This window comes from Ahaetulla prasina, chromosome 8 (genome assembly GCF_028640845.1).
Source record: "Ahaetulla prasina isolate Xishuangbanna chromosome 8, ASM2864084v1, whole genome shotgun sequence".
NCBI lineage: Eukaryota > Metazoa > Chordata > Lepidosauria > Squamata > Colubridae > Ahaetulla > Ahaetulla prasina.
The window spans coordinates 94,182,067-94,202,852 of NC_080546.1; the positions used below are offsets into that span (position 1 = coordinate 94,182,067).

The window sequence follows — 20,786 nt, forward strand, 5'->3', positions numbered from 1 at the left end:
TTCCTAGAAAAAAAATTAATTTCCTTCCTTTCTTTCTTTTTTTAAACCTGGCTTTAAAGCTATGTTTTATCGGGAAGACACACCTTCCTTTTTCTTTCTCTTCCTTTTGTAAGTTGAATAAACTGAGTTAAACACTCAGTTTTTACCAGGATGGGCCTTGTCCCCACCCCTGTTTCACCTACACGGCAAAGATGTATTTGGAAGGAATGGCAGGTGGAATAAAAAGCAGAGCCCATCCTCACCAGCCATTGGATGTGAAAGAGCAGAGCCTCTCCCAGAGGGGAAAAGGGAAAGTGATGCAGACCATGAAATTGAAAGACGAACAGCAGCCTCGGAGAAGGCAGGAGGAGTTAGGGAGGAATAAAGGAAAGGGGGCGGAGGGTGGTGGTGGTTTCTTTTTTCAATATAAGAATAGGTGGGCAGAGTGCTGGTCCAATAAGAGAAAGGCAGTTATAGATTTAGACAAGGAAATGAAGGATGAGGATATTTTGTGAGGGAATCTGAGGGTGATGACTATGGAGGATGAAAGAAAGATTTGCTGCCTAGGAAACGATCAAATGAGGGTGGGGGGGGAGGTTTACATTAAAGGTCAGAGGAAGATATGCCTTAATGCATCAGGGAGTTAAAAATGGTGGTAGGAAGTCTGTCCTTTCAGACTTGCAAGATTCAGTAGAATTAGCTCATCTTGTTGTTTCCTGTCTGGTCTCCCAGGGCGGACTGTCTCATTTCTAAAACCACATCCAATCAGTCAGAGGAAGTTGTGCAACTGTGCAAGTGAGATAATTATGAGAAAAGTGTTCATTTGATGGATTTGGAGACAGTCACTAAGAGGGGAGCCCTGGTAGCTCTCGTGCTAGTGAAAAACTAGAAGTGGCCTGCTACAACCTTTTCTGACTAACACAGTTTATTTATAGGCGTAAGTTTTGATGGGCTGCAGTTTCTCCCTTTGAATAAAATGTATGAGTTGGACAAGAGAACAGCAGACTCCAACCGATGAAGAGCACCAGGGACTGTGTCCATCCTCCAGGTCATGGTTGTCCCAAAGATGCTTTTTCCAAAAGGCAACTGGGCTTTCTTGGGTTCTTTTTTTCTTTGAAAGCATTTCTCTTCTCATCCAAGGAGCTTCTTCAGTTCTGAAGTGAAAAAGCTTCATGGATGAGAAGAGAAACGTTTTCAGAGAAAAGAAAAAAAGTCCAGTTGCCTTTTGGAAAAGCAGCTTTGGTTCAATGCCAGGGACTCTTAGAGCTGAGAATCAGCAAATAGAAAGTGACATGTTGGACTTTGCTAGGAGGTAGAGGATGTACCGGAACAAATGATTGCACCTGGAAAGGTTGAGAGAAAGGTAGATAAAAAGGGCCAGGTGAGTGGAGAAAATCAAAGAGGTTCTAGAATGTCCTTGATGTGTTGTTACAAGATGGGGGCCATTTGACCTAGAAGTCCAAATCCATCAGGATGTAGAACTTTTTCAATTTTCTTTTGATTTTTGGCTTCCATAGATCCGGTGATTCCGCTCTCCTCCTTTGCTTCCTGTATGATCCTGGACTTGAGAAATAAAAACAAAACTGAAATGGGGCAGTGAAGGGGTGAAATTCTTATTTTCCTCATGTTAACTAAAAATAGTTGATTATAAAACCAGTTGGTTACAAAAAAATCCAGTTTTGAAGTAATTGGGCCTTTGCTAATTTTGGGGCAAATTTTATCTGTAAGCAAGAGGCTTTAAAAATATTTTTCAATAATAAATGTATAAGAAAATTAATACCTGTATTTGTTTTCAGTTGCAGGAAACCCGAACATCATCTGAAAGCATAATTTCGGTGCCGCCTTCAAGTACATCATGTTCCCCAAGTCGAATAATTTATGTACGTGTTCATGGTAAAATGCTAAAATAAATGGGAAAATAGGAATCGTTCGGAATGCAACGGTTTTGATAACTGGTTATTTGTAAGAGATTATTACTCGAAGTTTTTCGGAAGGAGCATCTGGGTTTTGTGGGCTGGAGGATTTGTATTTATTTAAGAGACTTGTGTGGCTGACCGACTCAGATAGCTGTGACTCTGGCTGGAACACGGTAATCAAACAAGAAAATAAAAAGAGCGCAAACAATTACAGTTAAAATCACAGCAACAGAAGCAGTAGGGAACACGAAGGTGCCTTTCTCCTGCTCTGGCAAGGATGCCCGTCATCCTCCCCCCAGGCTCCTCCTCCTCCTGAAGGCCAACAATCTCGGGGCCAGCTGTGTGTTGGCTCCAGAGGCAGCCCAGGTGGACCTTGTCGGATGACCTCGTGTCAAAGAAGAACCACCAACGTGAGCGCCTGTGGGGTTGGTGAGGGAATCATTGGAGGAAGGTAGAGCTGGCAGGGCAGCATCCTTAGCAACCTGCCTCCATTCTTCAAGAGCTGGGAAGCCAGGTAACTATTGGAAGCAGCTCAGGCAATGCCTCCCTCATTCACTGGGCCCCAAGGAGGAGGAGGAGGAAGGTGCAGCATAATAATAACCCTTGCAAGGCTGCCTTCTTACAGCCCATCTCAATGACGCATAATTCTGGCCGTCCTTGGAGTTGAGTTTCTGATCTGGTCTGCCTCTGACGTGGCCGATACCATCACAACAAGGGCTGTCCTTTCGGGTTGGTTTCTTTAATCATGTTCTCCACCATTTTTCCTGGAACGGATTTTAAGCAAGCTGGTGATAATTTCCAGTAACCCTTTCCAATTCTTTTTTGAAACAGAAACTGCATTAGCTATTTCCCTGTTCTTAGGAATAGATGCTATTTTAGGAAAATGTTTTGCTTTCTTTTCTCTTATTAATTCAACAATTTCACTTTGTAAATTCTCTAAAATCTTTGGGGGATCCATTGTATGGAGTCAGGATTTTTTTTTTTTTATTATTATTATTATTATTTGCATTTTATCAAGGAAGCTGCTACCTTCAGTTTTTCTTTCGTCTCTTTTTAGGCGAAACTTGGGGAGGAAATTCTTGACTACCGAGACTTGGCTGCTCTCCCTAAGAACAAGGCCATCTACAACATCGACCGTCCAGACATGATCTCCTACTCTCCCTACATCAGCCACTCGACCAACGACCGGCCCAGCTACACCGAGGTACCCAGCGCCTGTCTCTGTGGATCCAGAGAAGTAACCATTGTACCAGGATTCCGGTTTTGGTTTCCTCTCCTGCTCAGGTGTTCACACTCTTTCGTGGGGCAGGTGAACACTCGAGTTCCAAGAAAAGCCCTGTCCAGTACTCCACAGTCAGGCCTCACTGCCACATTTGTTTCATCTCTCTTGCTTCCTGAGGGGGCAGATGAAAGGCAGCATTTCTTGCTAAAACTAAAATCACAAAATTTTGAAGTTTTGTCATAATGGCCATGGAACCCAACCTCTTGCCTCAGTGCAAGAATGTGTATGAAAACACGCTCAGTGGTCGATTGTCTAGCTTCTGCTTGAACATGTGAGGAAGACTGACTTTATCCACGAAGCAGGTGTGAAACAGAATTACTGAGTTGGAAAGGGAGCCTGGAGGTCTTCTAGTCTAACCCCCTGCTCAAGCAGGAGATTCTAGACCTAGACCATTCCAGACAAGGCTGTCCGGTCTCCACAACTTCTGGAGACAATTTCTGTTCCACTGATTAATTGTCCTCACTGTTAGGAAGTTTCTCCTAAGTTCTAGGCTGGATCTCTCCATGGTTAGTTTCCATCCGTTGCTTCTTGTTCTGCCTTCTGGTGCTTTGGAGAACGAGGACCCCCTCTTCTTTGTGGCAGCCCCTCACATATTGGAAGACTGCTATCATATCACCCCTGGTCCTCCAGTTCACTAGGCTAAGCATACCCAGCTTCTGTAACCGTTCTTCATATGTTTTAACATCCAGCCTCTTAATCCATCTCCGTTGTTCTTTTCGGCACTCTTTCTAGAGCCTCAACATCTTTTTATAATATGGTGACCAAAACTGGATGCAATATCCAAGTGTGGTCTTACTAAAACTTTATAAAACGATACTAGAACATCACATGATCTTTATTCTATCACTCTGTTAATGAACCTAGGATTGAGTTGGCTTTTTTGGTGAGTGCCACACACTGCTGGCTCATATGTAAGATCAAAGAAGCTCCCAGATTTGTTGCAGTGAAGAAATGATCACCTGATGGTCAAAAAACCCGTCCAGCCTTCAGCCTTCATTCCCTCAGATTTGTCTGCATTTCATTTCGTTTCTCCTCCATCTCATTTCCACCGTGGGGTTGCTTGGGCACCAAAATACAGAGGCTGTGGTCCTCATTGTGCTGATGGTGTTTCGCTCTCCAACTTTGGGCGGTTTTTCCTTGGGGCCTTACATAAAAAGAGTGGTCTCAACTCCAATCCTGCATTGAAGAAAAGATTCATCCAGTATTCTGAGTTTGATGTTTTGGCAGGAGAAAAAAGAGCTGGTTGAGGCTGCACAAAGTTGGTTCTGTACATTTGGAGATGGTTCCATCGTCATCTTATTTTCAAGGCTCAGGAAAAAAAGTTCTAAATCCAGTATTTGTGGATTGTCTCTCAGTCTCTTCTGTCTAAGTCAGTTTATTGGATTCCTTAATTCTGATGATACTTGCATTTCTGAGTCCTTCATGGTGTCACCTTCTATACCCCTGAGGCTGTGTGTAAAACCTGCCTTTGCCGGATTGTCCCAGACTGTGCAGATGACTGAGATAAAACTAATCAAGGAGAGAAGCAACCTAAAACTAAGGAGGAATTGGCTGACAGTGAGAACAATCAACCAGAGGGACGGCAAGCCTCCAGAAGTTGTGGGTGCTCCATCACTGGAGGTTTTGAAGAAGAGATTGGACCACCGTTTGTCCAGGGTGGTCCAGGGTCTCCTGCTTGTGCAGCGGGTTGGACTAGAAGATGCCCAAGGTCTCTTCCAACTCTGTTATTCTATTTATTTGGAATGTGGGCGGATGAGGCCTGTTTGGCACAGTTCATTTAGGCTTCCTTTTCTCTGTGTTTTCTGATGGCCTCCTGACATTTTCAGATCTGAGGTGCTATTCCTGGGCCTTCTCTCTTTGCATCTTGTCTTGGTTCGAGGGGTGGACACACACACACACACACACACACACACACCCCGTACCAGCAGATATTTCATTGAGACCATTGGGACGGAGGTTCCCTGGCTCGCATAGACGATGCGAAGGGGAAAGTCCCAAGAAAGCAATGTCGCGTATCTCAGAGCCGCTGCTGATTGCAGGAGTCCCTTTTTCTCTCCTGATGGCATAAAAACGGCCCACCTTCCCTGTCCTCTTCACAGGGTGACCAAGAGGACCAGCCCCTCAAGCCATGCCGGATTTCAAGCCCCAGTTCCACCAGCTCGCTGGGCTATGGGCGCACCACGCCTCTTTGCGCTTCGCCTCCGAATTTCAGCCGAGCAGGTAAGGGGCCAGGCAGGCTCACACCCGTTTTCCTTCATCCTCCAGAAGACGCACCTCTCTCTCTTCTAGAGGGGGTGGCCCAGAAAGCTTTAAAGATGGTCAGCTAGACTGCCCTGAGAGGGAGCCCCTCCCGGGAGCTCTTTTTGGCCAGCAGCCACGATCCCCGGCACCGAGGCCTCCCCACGGAAGGAGAATAGGGAGCAATTCTTCCGCCCTGGCCCCTGCTTTCCTGGAGGGTGAGCCCTTGGCTGCTATCTTCTGCAACATTAATGCGGGTCCGACAGGGTCCCAGTTGTCGGCTGAGGATAAAGACATCTGAGCTGATTGGCCAATGTCACACTTTCTATCTGTCGGACTGGTTTTATTACCCATTTTTTAGGGGAAAGGCAGAAGATAGATACTTTTACTAAATACGTATTTTTCTGGTGTATTTGTGCTTGTGTTTGTACGCCTAGAAACTCTCGAAGGGAAACCCGCCTCTAAATTTTTCCGCATTTGGTAGCAAGCCGAGAGGGTGAGAAAGGAGGCCCTTGAGGCCAATCACCTTGAAATGCCTTTCTTTATAGGAGACCATTATGAATGGTTTCAATGCTGAATGTCTTCCAGGAGACATGCTTGTGCCTTGCACTTTGTTGTTTGTTTTGTGTTATTTTGTGGTGAGTGTAAGGGATGAATCACTTTCCCCTGGCTTATCACTCTTGAGGAAGCACTGGGCAATTGCAAAGGCTGGGAAAAGCCCAGTAAGTTGAAGAAACAGGGGCAGAAGCGTTGGAGCTTCTCGAAAAGCAGCCTCCTTCTGACAGAGGCCAGGAAAACCTTCCGTTGATGCAGGCCAGGTCCCTTCGGGTGCCTCAGATGCCCCATAGAGGCAGAGAAGCCACACAGGGACGATGAGACCCCAGGACGTGTAAGGATCTTGCAAGGAGGAGGAGGGTGACTTTCAGTTCTCTCAGCAGAGTTGAGGGCCTTTGAGGGAGGCGGAGAGCATCCTGCCAATGAGAAATGCCCTCCCGCCAGCTGCTCCCTTTCCGCAGGAAGATCTGTCTTTGAGACGGGGGAGGGGACGATGACACACACATCCTTTTATACACTTATTGGGTGGGGAGTTGTTCAGGGGTCCTGATCACACCAGCAATAAGGCTGAATGGTTGAGCTGAAGCTCCGATTGGCCCAGCCGGCTTCTCCTAGTTGGCTTCTACATGCCGGTCGCCATTTCTCCAAGGCAGGGGTGCAGGACGTGGTCCTCTCCTTGACCAGCCCGCTGGGGAGGCAGCTGTCGCTTATTTTTTTCTGCCATGCACCAATATTTCTCTTTTCTGACGTGGGTCTCTCTCGGGTCCAGCTGCCTGGATTGGCCGGTGGATGAGATTTCTAAAGCCACCAACAGAGAAACTACGAATTTCCTTGTAGGTCAACATCTTCGCTCTGCGGTATGCCACCATAATGCTCCCTGGTTACCTCCAGGGCCATTGTATTTCTTCTTTTTAGCAAATTCACCCACAAAGTGGTGAGAAAGTGGGCTTTAAAAAACACCACAATTTCACTGATGGAGCAGTCGAAGGAAGGAGCCCGTCTTTGAGTTGTGCTTTTTTTGTTTGTTTGCATGTTTGCATGTTTTTGTGTTTAACCTGCTGAGTTTGGCAAGAGTCCTGCCTCTTCCGCTCTCGTGTTGTGACATTGTGATGCAAGCACCGTATGTGCCAGTTCATGTACTAAACGCCCCGAAGGAGAGCTGGCATCAGGCCAGAGCCACCTTGTGTGTCCCCCCTCCCCACACGCACAGCTCTGCCTGGACTCCGAAGGGTGGCGATGCCCCTGGTCTGGGCCTGGCTTTTCCTTCGGAGAGGGGAGATGTTAAGGTAGCTCTCCTCTCGGGCAAATGACGATGAACTGCCCCTGAGAGCCTTCAGTTTGGAGATACCCCCTGTGGCTTCCATCGCTGTGTCTCCTTGCTTGCTCCTTGTATGACCTGCATCTCACCTTCTCCTCCCTCCCCACTTGGTAAGAGGAGGCCCATTCCCGGCACTTAGTTTGGGCTTTGGTGACATTGTCTGTAGATCATTCTTGAATTGTTGTGTCGACTCCATCGCTCCTGGGTGGTGCAGCTGATGCTTTCAAAAATAAACCAGGACTTACCTGCGTTCGTGGACTTGATAGCGGTGGTGCTGAGTGACCCCAGTCCTACCTTGGGAATAAGCCCGTCTCCTCCCGAGTCCTAAAGGAGGACTTTGGTTTAGTTACTGCTTTCTTGTGGTTAGTAAAGAGCCTTTAATGGAAGCCTCCCTTTCGAATTCAAATCAGAATGTCCTATAGGTATTAAGAAGACCCCACTGTGCCCTGTACATACTGAGTTACACTCTGACACGCTAGTTTTAAGGTTTTTGCATCTGGATTTCTCCTGTCATCCACTAAATAAGGTTGATTTTATACATGGTGTGAAACATTAATGCATTTGGGTGTTTGTTTCCCTTTTATATGGTTTGTTGGTCAGGGTGATGAATCAAGACAGGGAGTGTGATGATAAGACTCGGTTGATGGCTAATGGGGCATTTCTGTGGCAGACTTCCTACTGCGAGCAGCAGCTGCTCCTTGTCAAAGCAGACCCTCTTTTCAGGTTTCTGGGCGCTCTGAGACTTGCTTTAGTTTAAGGAGATTTCTCCTTAAAGCAGCCACATCTTTTTTCAGGCTCATGAAAGCATGGGGGAAAATACGGCTATTTTGTTGATTAGCAAAGAGGTGCTGTGTGCACATGAGATCCATAGGACGATTTCCAAATGCCTTTCAGGGTGTCATACCCTCACAATGGTTAAGTCTGAACTATGCCACTGCGGCTTTTTCAAGTAACCGTTGCTTACTGTGACTTGAACCCAATGCATCACTAAATAATGTAGATAAATTATGGACCCCATAATTTATCTACATTATTTAGCGATGCATTGGGTTCAACCCTCACCAACAGTGGTACTGATCACAGGAAGTCCTGCACTGGATGGGAGAAGGTTCCATCTCAGGAAATCCTTTGTTCAGAGGGCTCTGCCAAAAATCGGGTGGGCTGTGGCCAGACTGGGAAATGAAGGGGATAAAACATAGAGCACCCCCTTTTCTCTGGGGCACACATCCTGCTGAAAGGAAGGGGACTTTTGTCCTTGAGCAAAAGCTCTGTTGGCCTGAGAAGCCAAGCTCTTTGGGACACCGCTTGCTGCCAGAATGGCCAGTGTCGCACTCTGGGAACGGTCAGATCCAGGGCAAACAGTTTTTGCATTTGTAGTGGGGCTTTTTTCATGCATTAAAAGATACTATTGTTGTGAGAACTTTCTAGCAAGTAAGTGAGTGAGTTTGTTTTCACTGAACTTTCTGTTGCCCCCCAGCTGGTACCGAGACTCCTGGTACCAGTAGCTGCATCTCCTTGCCCAACTACCCAAGCCTTCCCTCTACATTCAGACATCATTACATCCCTTTCTTCAAAGGTAAGGCTCAGGAATGCCTCCCCCCCACCCGCCCCCCCACCCCCTCCGTGATGTGGTGCCTGTAGAGACATCTCCCAGTGTGTGCTTCATGCTCTGTGTGTCTGCATGTGCCTGTGTGGGGTGTTTTTTCTTCTAATGTTTGTGAGTCCTTTCTCACTTTAATGTCCAGCCCAGGCCCTCCATGAGAATGGGATGCTTACAGAAGGCATTTAAAGCGTTTGAAACTTTATAAGCGATGTTGCATCATTTCAAAGGTGGTTTGTCAGTGTTTGGGTAAAGCCAAGAAGAAATCTCTTCTGTGTTTTGGCGGCTGGGCATCTCCTGCGGTTGCTAAGGGCAGAGGGGTGTTGCCTCGCTTTGCTTAGAGAGCAAATGACCTGAAAACGAAGTCGGTGCCCAAACAAAGGAAGGGACTTGGGGTGCGGGAGGCTGTTTGAGACCCCAGGTGGCCTCAGATGCCCGGGGAGGAGCTGGGCGAAGGCTGCCTGTGGGCTGGGTGGGCAACCATTCTTCTGACATGCTCTACCTTGAAAAGAACCAAGCCACGTGAGGATCTGGGATCCCAGAATCAGAGCGGGTCCCAGAGCTATTCCGGTGATCCCTGCATCGGATCAGCCAAGGACTTTCTCCTGCCAAGAGGATCACTGCCCCTTGGCCCTTTTCCTTTGAGGGCCCTTCTCCCACTGGGCGCCCCCCTTCTTTGTGCTTCCAGGGCACCTTCTTACCGCTCATGTGCCCCTGGAGCTGGAAGCAGGACGGCGGGTGTGCCCATGCGCAGACATACGCGCATACCCACTAGGCATCTCTTCATTCAGGTCAGCAGCCTTTCCACAGTGTAGGAACGAAGTGAGCAAAATAAGTACCAGGTCAGAGAAAGAAAACTTTACTGAAAGCCGTTCCAACCGTCACATTCCCTCACACACACACATCCTGACCCTTGTTTGTGCATTCACATGTAGTTGGGTCCCAGGGGCCTGAGGTTTTGGCGGCAGTGGAATTGCAGAGGACAAACACAAACAGACAATCCGCTGCCGGTCGCTCACTTCTTATCAAAAACAACAAGTTATTTCCAACTGTGATGATGCTGCACGTTGTGCTTCTTTTGCCCTGCCTACAGAGTCTTTCAACTCCTTCTAGTTTGTGTTCTGCGACCGGCAGGAGAGGCCTTTGCAGGCCCTCCCCATTTGAAAAGAGCCACGAGATGAACCGTAGGTCCGATGCATGTTCCATCGGAGGGCTGGCACGGAGCGGTGGGCCAGGATGCCCGAAAGACCAGCAGAGCAGCCGAAGTGGGGCTCAGTGGGGCTCAGGAGCTGGGGAGGGGGCTTTTTTGGGAGAGGTGGGGGGAGACCTCTGGCCGTTCTCCAGGGTGCGCAAATGCGTGGGAGCTTCCAGCTCCAGATTTTTCCTGGTGAAACAGACGATCCCGATCAGATGGTCCCCCTCGCATCCCAGAACGATGGGTTCCTTTCAAAGATTATTGCTAAACAAATAGAAATCGCACATTGTAAACAAGGTATCTTGGCCCTGGGATTCCATCCCTTGACCATCCAACATCTTCATTAACTGGAGATACAGTTCTGAGCCCTATTCAAGACTGTGGCTACGATGCCTACAATGCCTACAGAATCAGAGCCAGGGCTGGAATACGAGTCCCAGACTATTTTAACTATGTGACCGATTGCAAGTTATCCAAAAGGAGCTTTCTTCCATTGAATTTTACCTCTTTTGCTTGCCATTTTTTGTTTTATATGCTTTTTCTTTTCTTTTCCATTTTTGTGCTCTTCCCTTTGGAGGCAGTGAAAGTGGCCGGAGCACCCCAAGCTTATCCCTCTGCTCAGACAGCAAATCTGCGTCCTCTCCTTATCAGCAGGCACCCAAACATTTTCATATTCCAGGTAGGGTTCATGACTCCGTTTTCACCTTCCCTCGGGGCCACCTGCCATGTTGTCTGCTATCCGGTAGAATGAACAAAATACGTACCTTGGAAGAACCAAAATAGATTCTTTTAGGATAGAGGGCGTATTTCTGTGGAAGGAAGGAAGGAAGGTCAGGGGGTTGCAAGGAGATTGTCATCAGAGGTTTTTCCTCTCATCAGTTTTGGCTTGACTCACAGCTGAGATTTCGGTCTTACTTTTGAAGAAAGAAATAGACAAAGAGTTTATCACGAATTTCAGCTCAGACAGTTTGAAGGTAATTCTTCTAGGAATGAGGGAAACTTCTGGAGTCAAGTTTTAAAAATTGTCTTTCATTATAAAAGACGCTATGATTAATCAGAGAAAATCCATGCTTTGATACAAATATTTGGGAAGAATTGTGAGCTTCGCTTTGGCTTGGATCCCAACAATTTGCTCAATGAATGAAAGAGGAAGGGCTCATAAGGAAGTCGGCCCTTCCGTTGGGGGAAAAAATGGCATTGTTCCCCCAGCAAAATGCGGAGCCCAATTTAATGCCCTTGCTTGAGATTTATGGGGAAGCAGGGTGGGAGGGCTTCAAAAGAGAGAAATCCTGTTTCCATTGCTTGTTTTCTTTCTTTTCTTTTCTTTTTTTCCTTTTCCTCAGAGACTGGAATAAAAGATAACATCTATAGGAAACCCCCCATCTATCGACAGCATGGTACAGTCTGCTTTGCTCACCTCCCTGGTACATTTCCCCCCTCCCCTCCCCTCCCCTCCCCTCCCCTTTGGCATGTGGGTTGCTGCTTTGTTCTCCTGGGGCCAGTTCTGGGATGCCACTGGGGCACATTTGGTCTACATTTTGTCCATGAGCATCCATGCCTGGCTTTGTGGGTGAGCTGCAGCACAGGTCTCCTTTCAGCCGAGGGTGCCAGAGCTCCCTGCCCCGGAAACAGGCTGCCCTCCCTTCACTTCCCCTAAGAAGACGCCTCACGGCAGCAGCCTGGCACTGTGAATGCTGTGGGTGCGCTGGCACTCCCTTATCCCCCCCCCTCAGGCGTGCGAGCCAGGGAGCTACTGGGGTGCTGCATTTTGCCCTCTGCGGACTAGGAGGAGGCATGGGGAGTTCTCAGTCTTCAGGGCTGGCTGTGGGGGAGACACCGGCAGATGCTCTTGCAGGGTTTCTAAGATTTGGGTGGGGGGAGAAACTAGTGGGGTACAGGAGCATCCTTAGTGCTGAATGAAGAACCACAGTTTTGCCACAAAGCCTGTGTTGACTCACCCATTCTCTACCACACGACACGAGGCCCCTTTTGGCTTGAGTCCTCCAAAAATATAATTTTGGTGAGGGGTCACACTTGCAAAGGAACGGCTTTATTGTCCGAACGGTGGAAGCCACTGAGGTAAAAAAGAAAGTGCCAGACCAGCCAGGTTGCCTTTTTCAGATCATAGGAACCAAAGACGCCCAAATGCAGGTCACTGTGGCTAAATGCAGACCAGAACTCCGCAGTAAACATGGCAACGAGGTGGTTCGGTGAGAGCAGGCCAAGGGTGCCGCCTGATGCCGAAGGACCCCACCACCACCACCACCCTGTGACTTTTCCTCTCCATTAACTTCTGGGACCGGCTCATGGGACCTCACGGCAGGAAGTGGAGCCTTGGCTGGAACCAGGCGCTGAGCCTTCTAGTGGCCACGGAGGGGGCAGAGGCACCTTCCCCCCCCCTTTTTTTTTTCAACCAGATCCCATCACTACCCAGGGACTTTTGCAAGTGGAGCAGCTGACATGCCAGCTGCTTCTTCATCCTTTCTAGTGAAAGGAGAGTCGTAACAGGAGGCAGCTGGCCCGTCTTCAACATCCTGAGGGATACTAGGACGGATGTCTTCTTCCAGAAAACATAGCATAAGAAAACGTTAGCATAAAGGTGTGTTCTGAAGACGTGGCAATATATTTATAGAGAGAGATATAAAGCTGAGTTCCTCCAAGAGTTTGCAATTGCTCTGCAGCCTTTGCAGCGGGTCTGGGTATAATTGTGAATAGGTTGCTTGTATAAAAAAACTGATGCGCCATCCAAGCCAAGTGCCTTTCATGAGAAAACATCTCATGAAAGGCACTTGGCTTGGATGGTGCATCAGTTTTTTTAAATGAAAAAAAAAACACCATTGGATTGCATGTTCAATAGGTCAAAACCAAGAATGTTTTGTCTGCAGAAAGTCGACAGGTTCTGGATGGTTCTCGGATGACCTCGCTGGCTTGTGATCATCCTCCTGTTTCAGTTTCTTGATCAAAATAGTTTTGAGCTCCCAGGAAAGACAGTGTCTGTCAAACTGGAATAAGCCACAGCTGTTTTGTAGTACTTATAAAATGACCGTACAAGCTTTGTAGGAACTCTGCAGCAAGGGATTCTAAACCTCTCCCTCCTGAAGGGCCAACTCCCCCATTCCCACAGGCACCAGCCGTTACTCCGCGGGAGCATCTCTTGGCCAGAGGTGCAGCTCTGCCTCTGACCCCTCGCCCGACCCAATGTGCATTCAGACGTTGCTTCAGAGAACAGGCAGCCTATTTTAATCTAGATTTTATGGAGCAATGGAGCCAGGGGTGAAAAGCTCCCGGTTCAAACCGGATTAGCCAATTCGATAGCGATGGCGGCGGGTGGTTCAGAGAACCCGTAGCAAAAATCCCTGCCCCCGCCCCATGCCCACCCAATCACCCGCTTGCTGCTTATTTTAAAAAATGCTTTTAAAAGTTAAAAAAAAGGCTCTGACGATCACAGCTGAGCCAAATAGGTTGTAAAAAATGCTTTTAAAAGGTAAAAAAAATGTCTGAGCTGCCTTTTAAAAAATGCTTTTTTAAAAAAAAAAAGCTCGAACACCACAGCTGATCATCCGCCCCCCCCCAGCGCTGTTCTACTTATACCCCATGCCTCCTTTTGGTGCGCACTGAGTGCACATGCACCTCGCTTTTGGCGCCCGGTGCACACTGCGCATGCACAGCCAATGACCTGGTCGTGAACCGGTTCAGATTTCACCACGACGGAGGGGAATGTCCTCACTGCACCAAGGCTTCAGCCCCACAACCCTCACGATCCCATGTTGTGACAATAGTCCCCTCTTCAGAGGGGTCCTAAGCAGCCCCTAATAGCAGGAGCCAATGGGAAATTCGGGTCCCGACATGCCACCACGGCAGGCGCTGTAGAGCGAGGCTGAGCGATGGGGCCGAACGGCAGAGTTGTTGGGCTCCGTGACGGCAATGGAGTCCACGCCCTGATCCATGTGTGTGTGTGGGGGGAGAAGCGTCCCGTCTGCAGCTGCAGGGACTTCTCTGGCTGGAGAGCTGAGGGTTGAGTGGCAGCCGTTCCTCTTCTGTCACTTTGATTGGCTAAATGAAGAGGAAAAGGGACTTCGGGGCGAGGAGAAGGGCAAGAACCGGAGCTGCAGAGAAAGGAAACGCCTCCGTTTCTCTCGCGGGGGACCCGAGCCTCCTGTCCCAGCAGTGATTCCAACCAGCTCACCTCCATCTGAATCCCTTCCCACCTTTTTGCCATCTCCTACATATTTGGGGCAGAGAGAGATTTAAAATCACAGCACTTTTTTTTTACCTTGGGCATTTTTATTTTTTATTTTTTTTGTCTAGGCTCAAGAAAATCAGATGGAGATGGGAGTTCGGATCAAGACAGCAAGAAGGTAAATTTCAGTAACATCCAGGGAGGATTTCCGGTGGCATAAGGCCCCTGTTTCGCAATCTAGTGCTGTGTTAAAACCATGGAGCATATATTTAATTGTGATCGTGTTCAAAACTTGAATAAAAATAAGCCAGCTTTCCAAACAGCACTCCCTCCTCCCCTTCCTTCTTCACTGTCATGATAAGTCTCAGTCATTAAAAAGTCCTCTGGGTAAAAGCGTCATGAACATGATGAAGTAGTTAAGATAAGGATGCATGAAACCTTATGGGACAATATGTTAAGTCTTCAAAGCCATAACAGTTAGAATGTGAAGTTTGATCCTTCTAATTATCAATCTTATAATGGATTAGATGAGATGCAGGTGGGTTATTGCCATTGTTTTTAATGCTTCCAAGTCAGTGTTGGTTCTTAGCAAGATCTGGGACATTTTTCTGCAGTTTCCTTCTCAAAGGTTTCAGCAATGGTTTGCCTGGGGCTGAGAGAGTGGGGCTGGCTCAGTCGTCCATCCCCCCTGTCTGTCCGTCCCCCCTGAGGCTTCAGGTCTTGGACAACCAGACCAAACTGGTTCTTGCTGACCTATTTAGTTGACTGATATCTATTCAAGGCAGATGAGAGCTTAGCTGTCCAGTGGACAGTCCCCAGCTGGAAGGCCGCAGGCCTTACGGAGCCTGAGGTTGAAAGCCAGCCAGGGAATGCTTCCCGCCAAGCCAAGCGAGCAGACCAAGAGAGGGGGGTCACTCCAGCCGGGAAGTCCTGCAATAATTTCCAGTCCACTGAGTCAGCAGAGGGATGGAGCTAAAGCGGAAGCAGAGCCCACCCAGACCACAATGCAGCGCCTCAGTCCGTGAAGCTGCAGTGGTTTTCCTCAGGTGGATCCTTTAGCACCATCGTGTCATGTCGCCATCCCTGCTCCCCTCCCACCAGCATCTGAAATTGAGAGCAGCCACCCCTCATCAGCCCTTCTAATCAATAGGAATCGATTATCCCCTTGGTAGAAATCACTTTAAAACTGGAAGGGAAATGCAGTTTTCTTGATCCACGTAAAGACACACACACACACCGTTGACCTGTTGAAAAGTGCAAAAGATTTAATGTTGGAAATTGTTTCTCCTAGTTAAAGTCCAGCTGGCTGACTTTGAAAGGGGACGTGGAGTTTAGAACTAACTTGCCTGACTTGGATACTCAGTCGCTGCCTCAAAGTCCTGGGACAGACCGACAACTTCAGCGGCTGCAAAGCAACACAAACTGCACCTACCTACGTAAGTCCCTGGCTGCTGCCAGGCTGCGTGGGGTTTGAGGCCGCCGGCCCTTCCAGGTAGTCCAGACCGGGAAACCAGAAGTGCGCTTACTCACCTGGCCCGGCCTGTGAGGATACAGGAACAGACCCTCCCACGTCTTTTTTTTTAATTATTATTTACATTTATATCCCGTCCTTTTCCGAAGACTCAGGGCGGCTTACATTGTGTAAGGCAATAGTCTCATCCTATTTGTATATTTATATACAAAGTCAACTTATTGCCCCCCCAACAATCTGGGTCCTCATTTTACCTACCTTATAAAGGATGGAAGGCTGAGTCAACCTTGGGCCTGGTGGGACTAGAACCTGCAGTAATTGCAGGCAGCTGTGTTTAATAACAGGCTGTCTTACAGCCTGAGCCACCCACGGAAAGTCTGAAAGTGCTTCCCATCGCCTCAGTCTTTAGTAGTCCTCGACTCACAGCCACAGCTGCGGTCGGAATTTCAGTTGCTAAGCAGTGCGGTCATAAAGCGGGACATCACTTAGCTGCATTGCTTGGCAACCGTAACCCGGCCAGGCCCTGTTCTCAGTTCCTACTTGTGGCGGGATTTGCAATTTCTGCTTAGGAAGCTCTCGCCACAGAGCAACAATGACCCAAACCCAAAGTCTGTGATAATGCTCGCATGTCCGTGACGGCTTCTGCCTTCCTGGTGGCGTCTTGCTCTGAGGTCTCCCCATTTTCTGTAGTTTCCTTAGTTAAGCATGAGCTCCTCGCCTCCAGAAGCCGCTTAACGAAGATCTCTCTCCCCTTCTGTGTCTTCCACAGGATTCCCGTATTCCAAATCGGCTTCTCTTCCCGACTATGGAAAGCAAGGCCTGCAGCACGTAGGTAGACCTGAAAGCGCAGTGCCAGACCTGGATGGGCGATCGATCGAGTCCCAGCCCTTTTCTAGCCCGGCCCATCTGGGGGCTCTCGGCTGCCATCGTTGGGGGGCTCTGGCTCTTCTCCCCCCCCCCCACAAGTGCCTCTTCAGCAGCATCTGGAGGTTTTGCAAGTGCCGCTTTGCTTTGTCCCTCCTGCAGTCCCTCCCGATTGGGAGACGGAGATGGGGTCCCCTGGAAAAGTCTCTTGGGAGGGTCTTGCCCTCCAGAACCCTCCTCCCCAGGATGGCATAATTGGGATTATTGTGCTTGTTGTTGTTGATTTAATTCACCATCACAAAGGGTTTTATTTTATGAGGCAACCTTGAGTTAGCAGTTAAGCAGAGTTTCATTTATGGATAGTCCTTGAATTACGGCCACATATGGGACCAGAGTGTATCCAAAGTGGTTTTTACTTTTAAAAAGGCAACCAGGCTGATTTTTTGAGGAAAAAGAGGACGTTTCACATCCCAGAACTCCCTATTCCCCTTCGTTAAGCGAATTCTACTGGTAGTTAGCCAAGAATCTGCCCCAAAGCAAGTCGTTAAAAAACCTTGCGATGCCCGCAGAGTGTGGACTTGCATAGGAATCGACTTACACGCAATCTTCACACACACACACACACACACACACACACACACACACACACACACACCAAATCTTTTTTTCTCTTCTAGGCTGCAGGTGTGGGCGCAGATGACCAGGAGGCCGCCTGGGGAAAGAGAGGTACTCAGTCTGCCCAGCCCTCCCTGGGGAGGGGGGAAGGAGGCTTTTCCCAACCGAATTTATGCCCCAACCCACAAATCAGGCTCCACAAACCACCTTCAAAACAAACTTGGATCGCTCCAGGTACACGGGAGGGATCAGAACTTTAATGTTTCGGGGTTCAGTCCAGGCCAGCCTCTGGCTCCGAATTAGCCCCTCCCCCCCTTGCCAAATAGTCTGTCCCTCTTCCCCATCCCTTTGGCTCTGGAAGCACTCACTTGTTCTGCCCCCACCTCGCCTGGCACCACTGTTGCGGTGCCACCGTGAAGCCCCTTCCCCTCTCAGGCTCGTCCCTGCCTGCACTCTCTTTAGCACTGGAACTTGGCACCAGAAGGGAGCTGGCGTCTCCTGGTCTTTGCTCGCCTGGTGGATCACCGGAAGGCCCTGTGCACCTGTCCAGCCTGCCCCCTCACACCCCCTGTGGTGGGGCAGTGCAGGACCAGTCCTTGCTCCACCCCAAAGAGAGCCCCCTCCAGGGGGGCTGCAGCAACTGTCCTGCCCCCAGGCCTCTCTCCCTGGGCTGATGCCCCAAGTGCCACTTCTCGGTGGGCTTTAGCGCCAATGGCGGTAAAGCTGGAAAGCCGTCCGTGCTTTCCCCCAGTAAGAAAACCAAGGAGAATCCAGAAAGACAAGCTGTATTCTAATTGAATCTGCCTGATTTATTTTCTTTCTTTCTCTTTTGCAGAATACAAGGTAAGGAAAGCTATTAAGGACATCAAAGAGTGTTGAAATCCAGCCTTTTTGTGCAAAAGGTTCACTCTTTTCTTCTTTACTCCGTGTAAAGACTGAGCAAGTATGTACATCCCTCTAAAAATGGCCACAGGGGCCCCATTTTCCCAGCAATCAGCCTTTCTCCTTTTCTCCCAGGTCTATCCGTATGAAACCCTTATTGTCACCAACAGAGTTCGAGTAAAACTACCAAAGGATGTGGACAGAACCAGACTGGAGGTAAGAAAAGATGATACGGTTCCTCTGCAGATTAATTGCAGATATGAACTAACCCATCTCATAGAAGTTCCAAAATTGGTTTTAGATTGATAGACTTTATTTTGTTTTTTCACGCTGGCTAAGAAGATGTAAGAAGAGGTACAACTGTGTAGCTGAAGAGGGTCAGATTAGAAAAGAGTCTTTTGCGTGATGCGAGAGTCTGCATCTGATCTAAATCCTGGAAAGGTTTAGGGTTAGGTGTCTCCGATGGTCTCTCCCATTTAATCATTTTAAGACATAAACTTGCTAAAAAAGAAACTACCACTAGAGGACTTTTTACTAGGACTTCAAGAATCTCTGCTTGTAAATATTAATAATGGTCGAATTTCATATGCTGTACAATGTTACGGATGGTAACAGCCTTGAGCTCAGCACAGGTTGAGGTTCAATATTATTTGCCAACTATTCTTTAATTTGAAGAACTGTGAAAACTGAATAAATGGTTAAAATTCCAGTGAACTTTAAACTCTATGCTTTATAAATGTAAGTCTCTGTCTCCCTCTCTCTCACACACCACACAAGTAGAGCAGAAAGCAGAACGAAGAGTTCAACTTGCAATAGATGAATGAGATTTACCTGCAAGTTTAAAAAAAATAAAAGATTTATGGACTGTAGCAATGTTAAATTCTGTAAAGGACATAGCCATGTCTATTTTGCTGTTTTTTTAATTTATTTATTTGTTGCAAAATAAAAAGAGAGAAACAGAAAAAGAAAGCAACAAAAACATAGTCCATTTCATAAGCACTCAGTATAATTTTTGAAAACGCTAATCTTTGACCACAGAAAATATTGTTGATCAATCTTTCTTCTCCATCAGGAGAGCCAGCTCATAAAGAGAAGGAGAAGGTAGAACCCAGCTGGAAGAGCCTTTCTTTTAGCTGCCTCCTGCTCTAAATCCATCGTTTGTAATGTAGTGACCCATCCCCAATTTCTGGTACCCTCAGCATAGTGGGCTCAGTCCTGTGGCCTCCTGTGTGCAGGAGGCACAATGGGGCATCTCCTGCTCCTCTCTGCCCTGAGAGCTTAGGAGAAAGAAGGTGAATGGCAGAGCATTTCTAAAAGTTTCTTCCCTCACAGCACCAGGCAGCTCTCTCAGCTCTTTTGCTTTGTGGATAGTCGCCCGAAGGCGCGAATTTGTTCAGCTCCTGGCTAGAACCTTCTAGAACAACATTCCAGGCTATGAGGCTGAGATTAGTGTGACTGAAATTTCCAGAATGCATTCACATCTTGAGGTTCTATCATGTAACACTGTACTGACAAGCATACAGAAATTCAACCAGAGAACCCATATGGGATGAAAAATTCTCCCCTCACCCTTTTAGGTCTCAACGTGGTGAGGTTGGTAGGAGAAACTTTCACTGGTGATTTACTCCAGCTTGTGTTTTTTTCTATTTCTACAATTCTAGTAAAATAGGGTGAGGTGCCATTGTGCATAAGCTATATAATTAGATGACAGTCTTTCCAGACACTTGACTTGGAAAATTTTCTTTGATGGTGAGATGCTTTTGCAAATCAAATGGGAGGGAGGGAGAGAAACTGCATTAAAGTCGGTGAAGGATTGACTAAAGTGTCTGTGCTTTCATATGGACATGGCGGAAACGAATGTTTCCAGAGGCAGATTCAGATGAGTCTTCCTGTTTGTGAGCCAAAGTTTCCCTCCCTTCCTCTTCCTTCTCCCTCCCTCCTTCCTTCCTTCCTTCTTTCTTTCCTCCTTCCTTCCTTCCTTCCTTCTTTCCTCCCTCCTTCCTCCTTCCTTCCTTCCTTCCTACCATCCTTCTTTCCTCCTTCCTTCCTTCTTCCCTCCCTCCTTCCTCCTTCCTTCCTTCCTTCCTTCCTTCCTACCTACCTACCTACCAGAGGGTGGCCCATTTGTACAGACAGTTTCCTCCGGAGCTGGGGGGGGGGGAAGCTTTCCGATGCCATCTGGCCTCTTAACTGAATGGGCTGTTCTTACTCTGTTAAACAAAAGTTGTGGATTGATCCACAACTTCTCAACCTCTTGGTTTCTGGTCTGCTGCATAACATGGATTTCGCCTCTCTTTGAAGTACTTACAAAGTGCCTTCTCTGTTTTCAAGCACCACCTGTCCTCTGAGGAGTTTCAGGAGGTCTTCAAAATGAGCATTGAACAGTTTGAACGACTTGCACTTTGGAAACGCAATGAGCTAAAGAAAAAGGCTTTGCTTTTTTAGCCTTCCTGAAACGAAGAGAAACGTGCTTGACGTAAGGCAGCTCCATCCTTCCTTCCACCACCTGTGTCCACCTGCAACTGACCTCATATCGCTTCACTGTATTCGGGCAGAAAAATAGACCCAACCGGAGGCCCGGCTCACTCTCGCCCCCGGCCAGGTCATTAAAGGGTGTAACCAATCTCGCTTCCAGTTATGGCTTTATTTGTTGCTTGTTGCAAAGACAAAACCAAACCCAGTAATCTCAGA

The 20,786-nt window shown here is 47.9% G+C and overlaps 1 protein-coding gene across 6 annotated transcripts in view; it reads left to right on the forward strand.

The window, feature by feature from the left end:
• The window catches only part of ABLIM2 (actin binding LIM protein family member 2), a 41,924-nt gene extending 21,206 nt beyond the window's left edge, over window positions 1-20,718 (forward strand). Inside the window, exons 9-21 of one of the 6 annotated variants that reach the window (XM_058193585.1) lie at window positions 1,776-1,859; window positions 2,953-3,099; window positions 5,277-5,397; window positions 8,766-8,864; window positions 10,661-10,762; window positions 11,427-11,480; window positions 14,392-14,441; window positions 15,555-15,699; window positions 16,504-16,562; window positions 17,276-17,324; window positions 18,049-18,056; window positions 18,231-18,311; window positions 20,427-20,718. In XM_058193585.1, the coding sequence (XP_058049568.1) occupies window positions 1,776-1,859; window positions 2,953-3,099; window positions 5,277-5,397; window positions 8,766-8,864; window positions 10,661-10,762; window positions 11,427-11,480; window positions 14,392-14,441; window positions 15,555-15,699; window positions 16,504-16,562; window positions 17,276-17,324; window positions 18,049-18,056; window positions 18,231-18,311; window positions 20,427-20,540 (1,113 nt within the window). In that variant the 3' untranslated portion in view covers window positions 20,541-20,718. Of the gene's footprint in view, window positions 1-1,775; window positions 1,860-2,952; window positions 3,100-5,276; window positions 5,398-8,765; window positions 8,865-10,660; window positions 10,763-11,426; window positions 11,508-14,391; window positions 14,442-15,554; window positions 15,700-16,503; window positions 16,563-17,275; window positions 18,312-20,426 lie in introns of all 6 variants that reach the window. The other 5 variants (XR_009156366.1, XR_009156364.1, XR_009156363.1 and 2 more) reach the window with 5 other exon arrangements.
• Window positions 20,719-20,786: the final 68 nt, after the last annotated feature.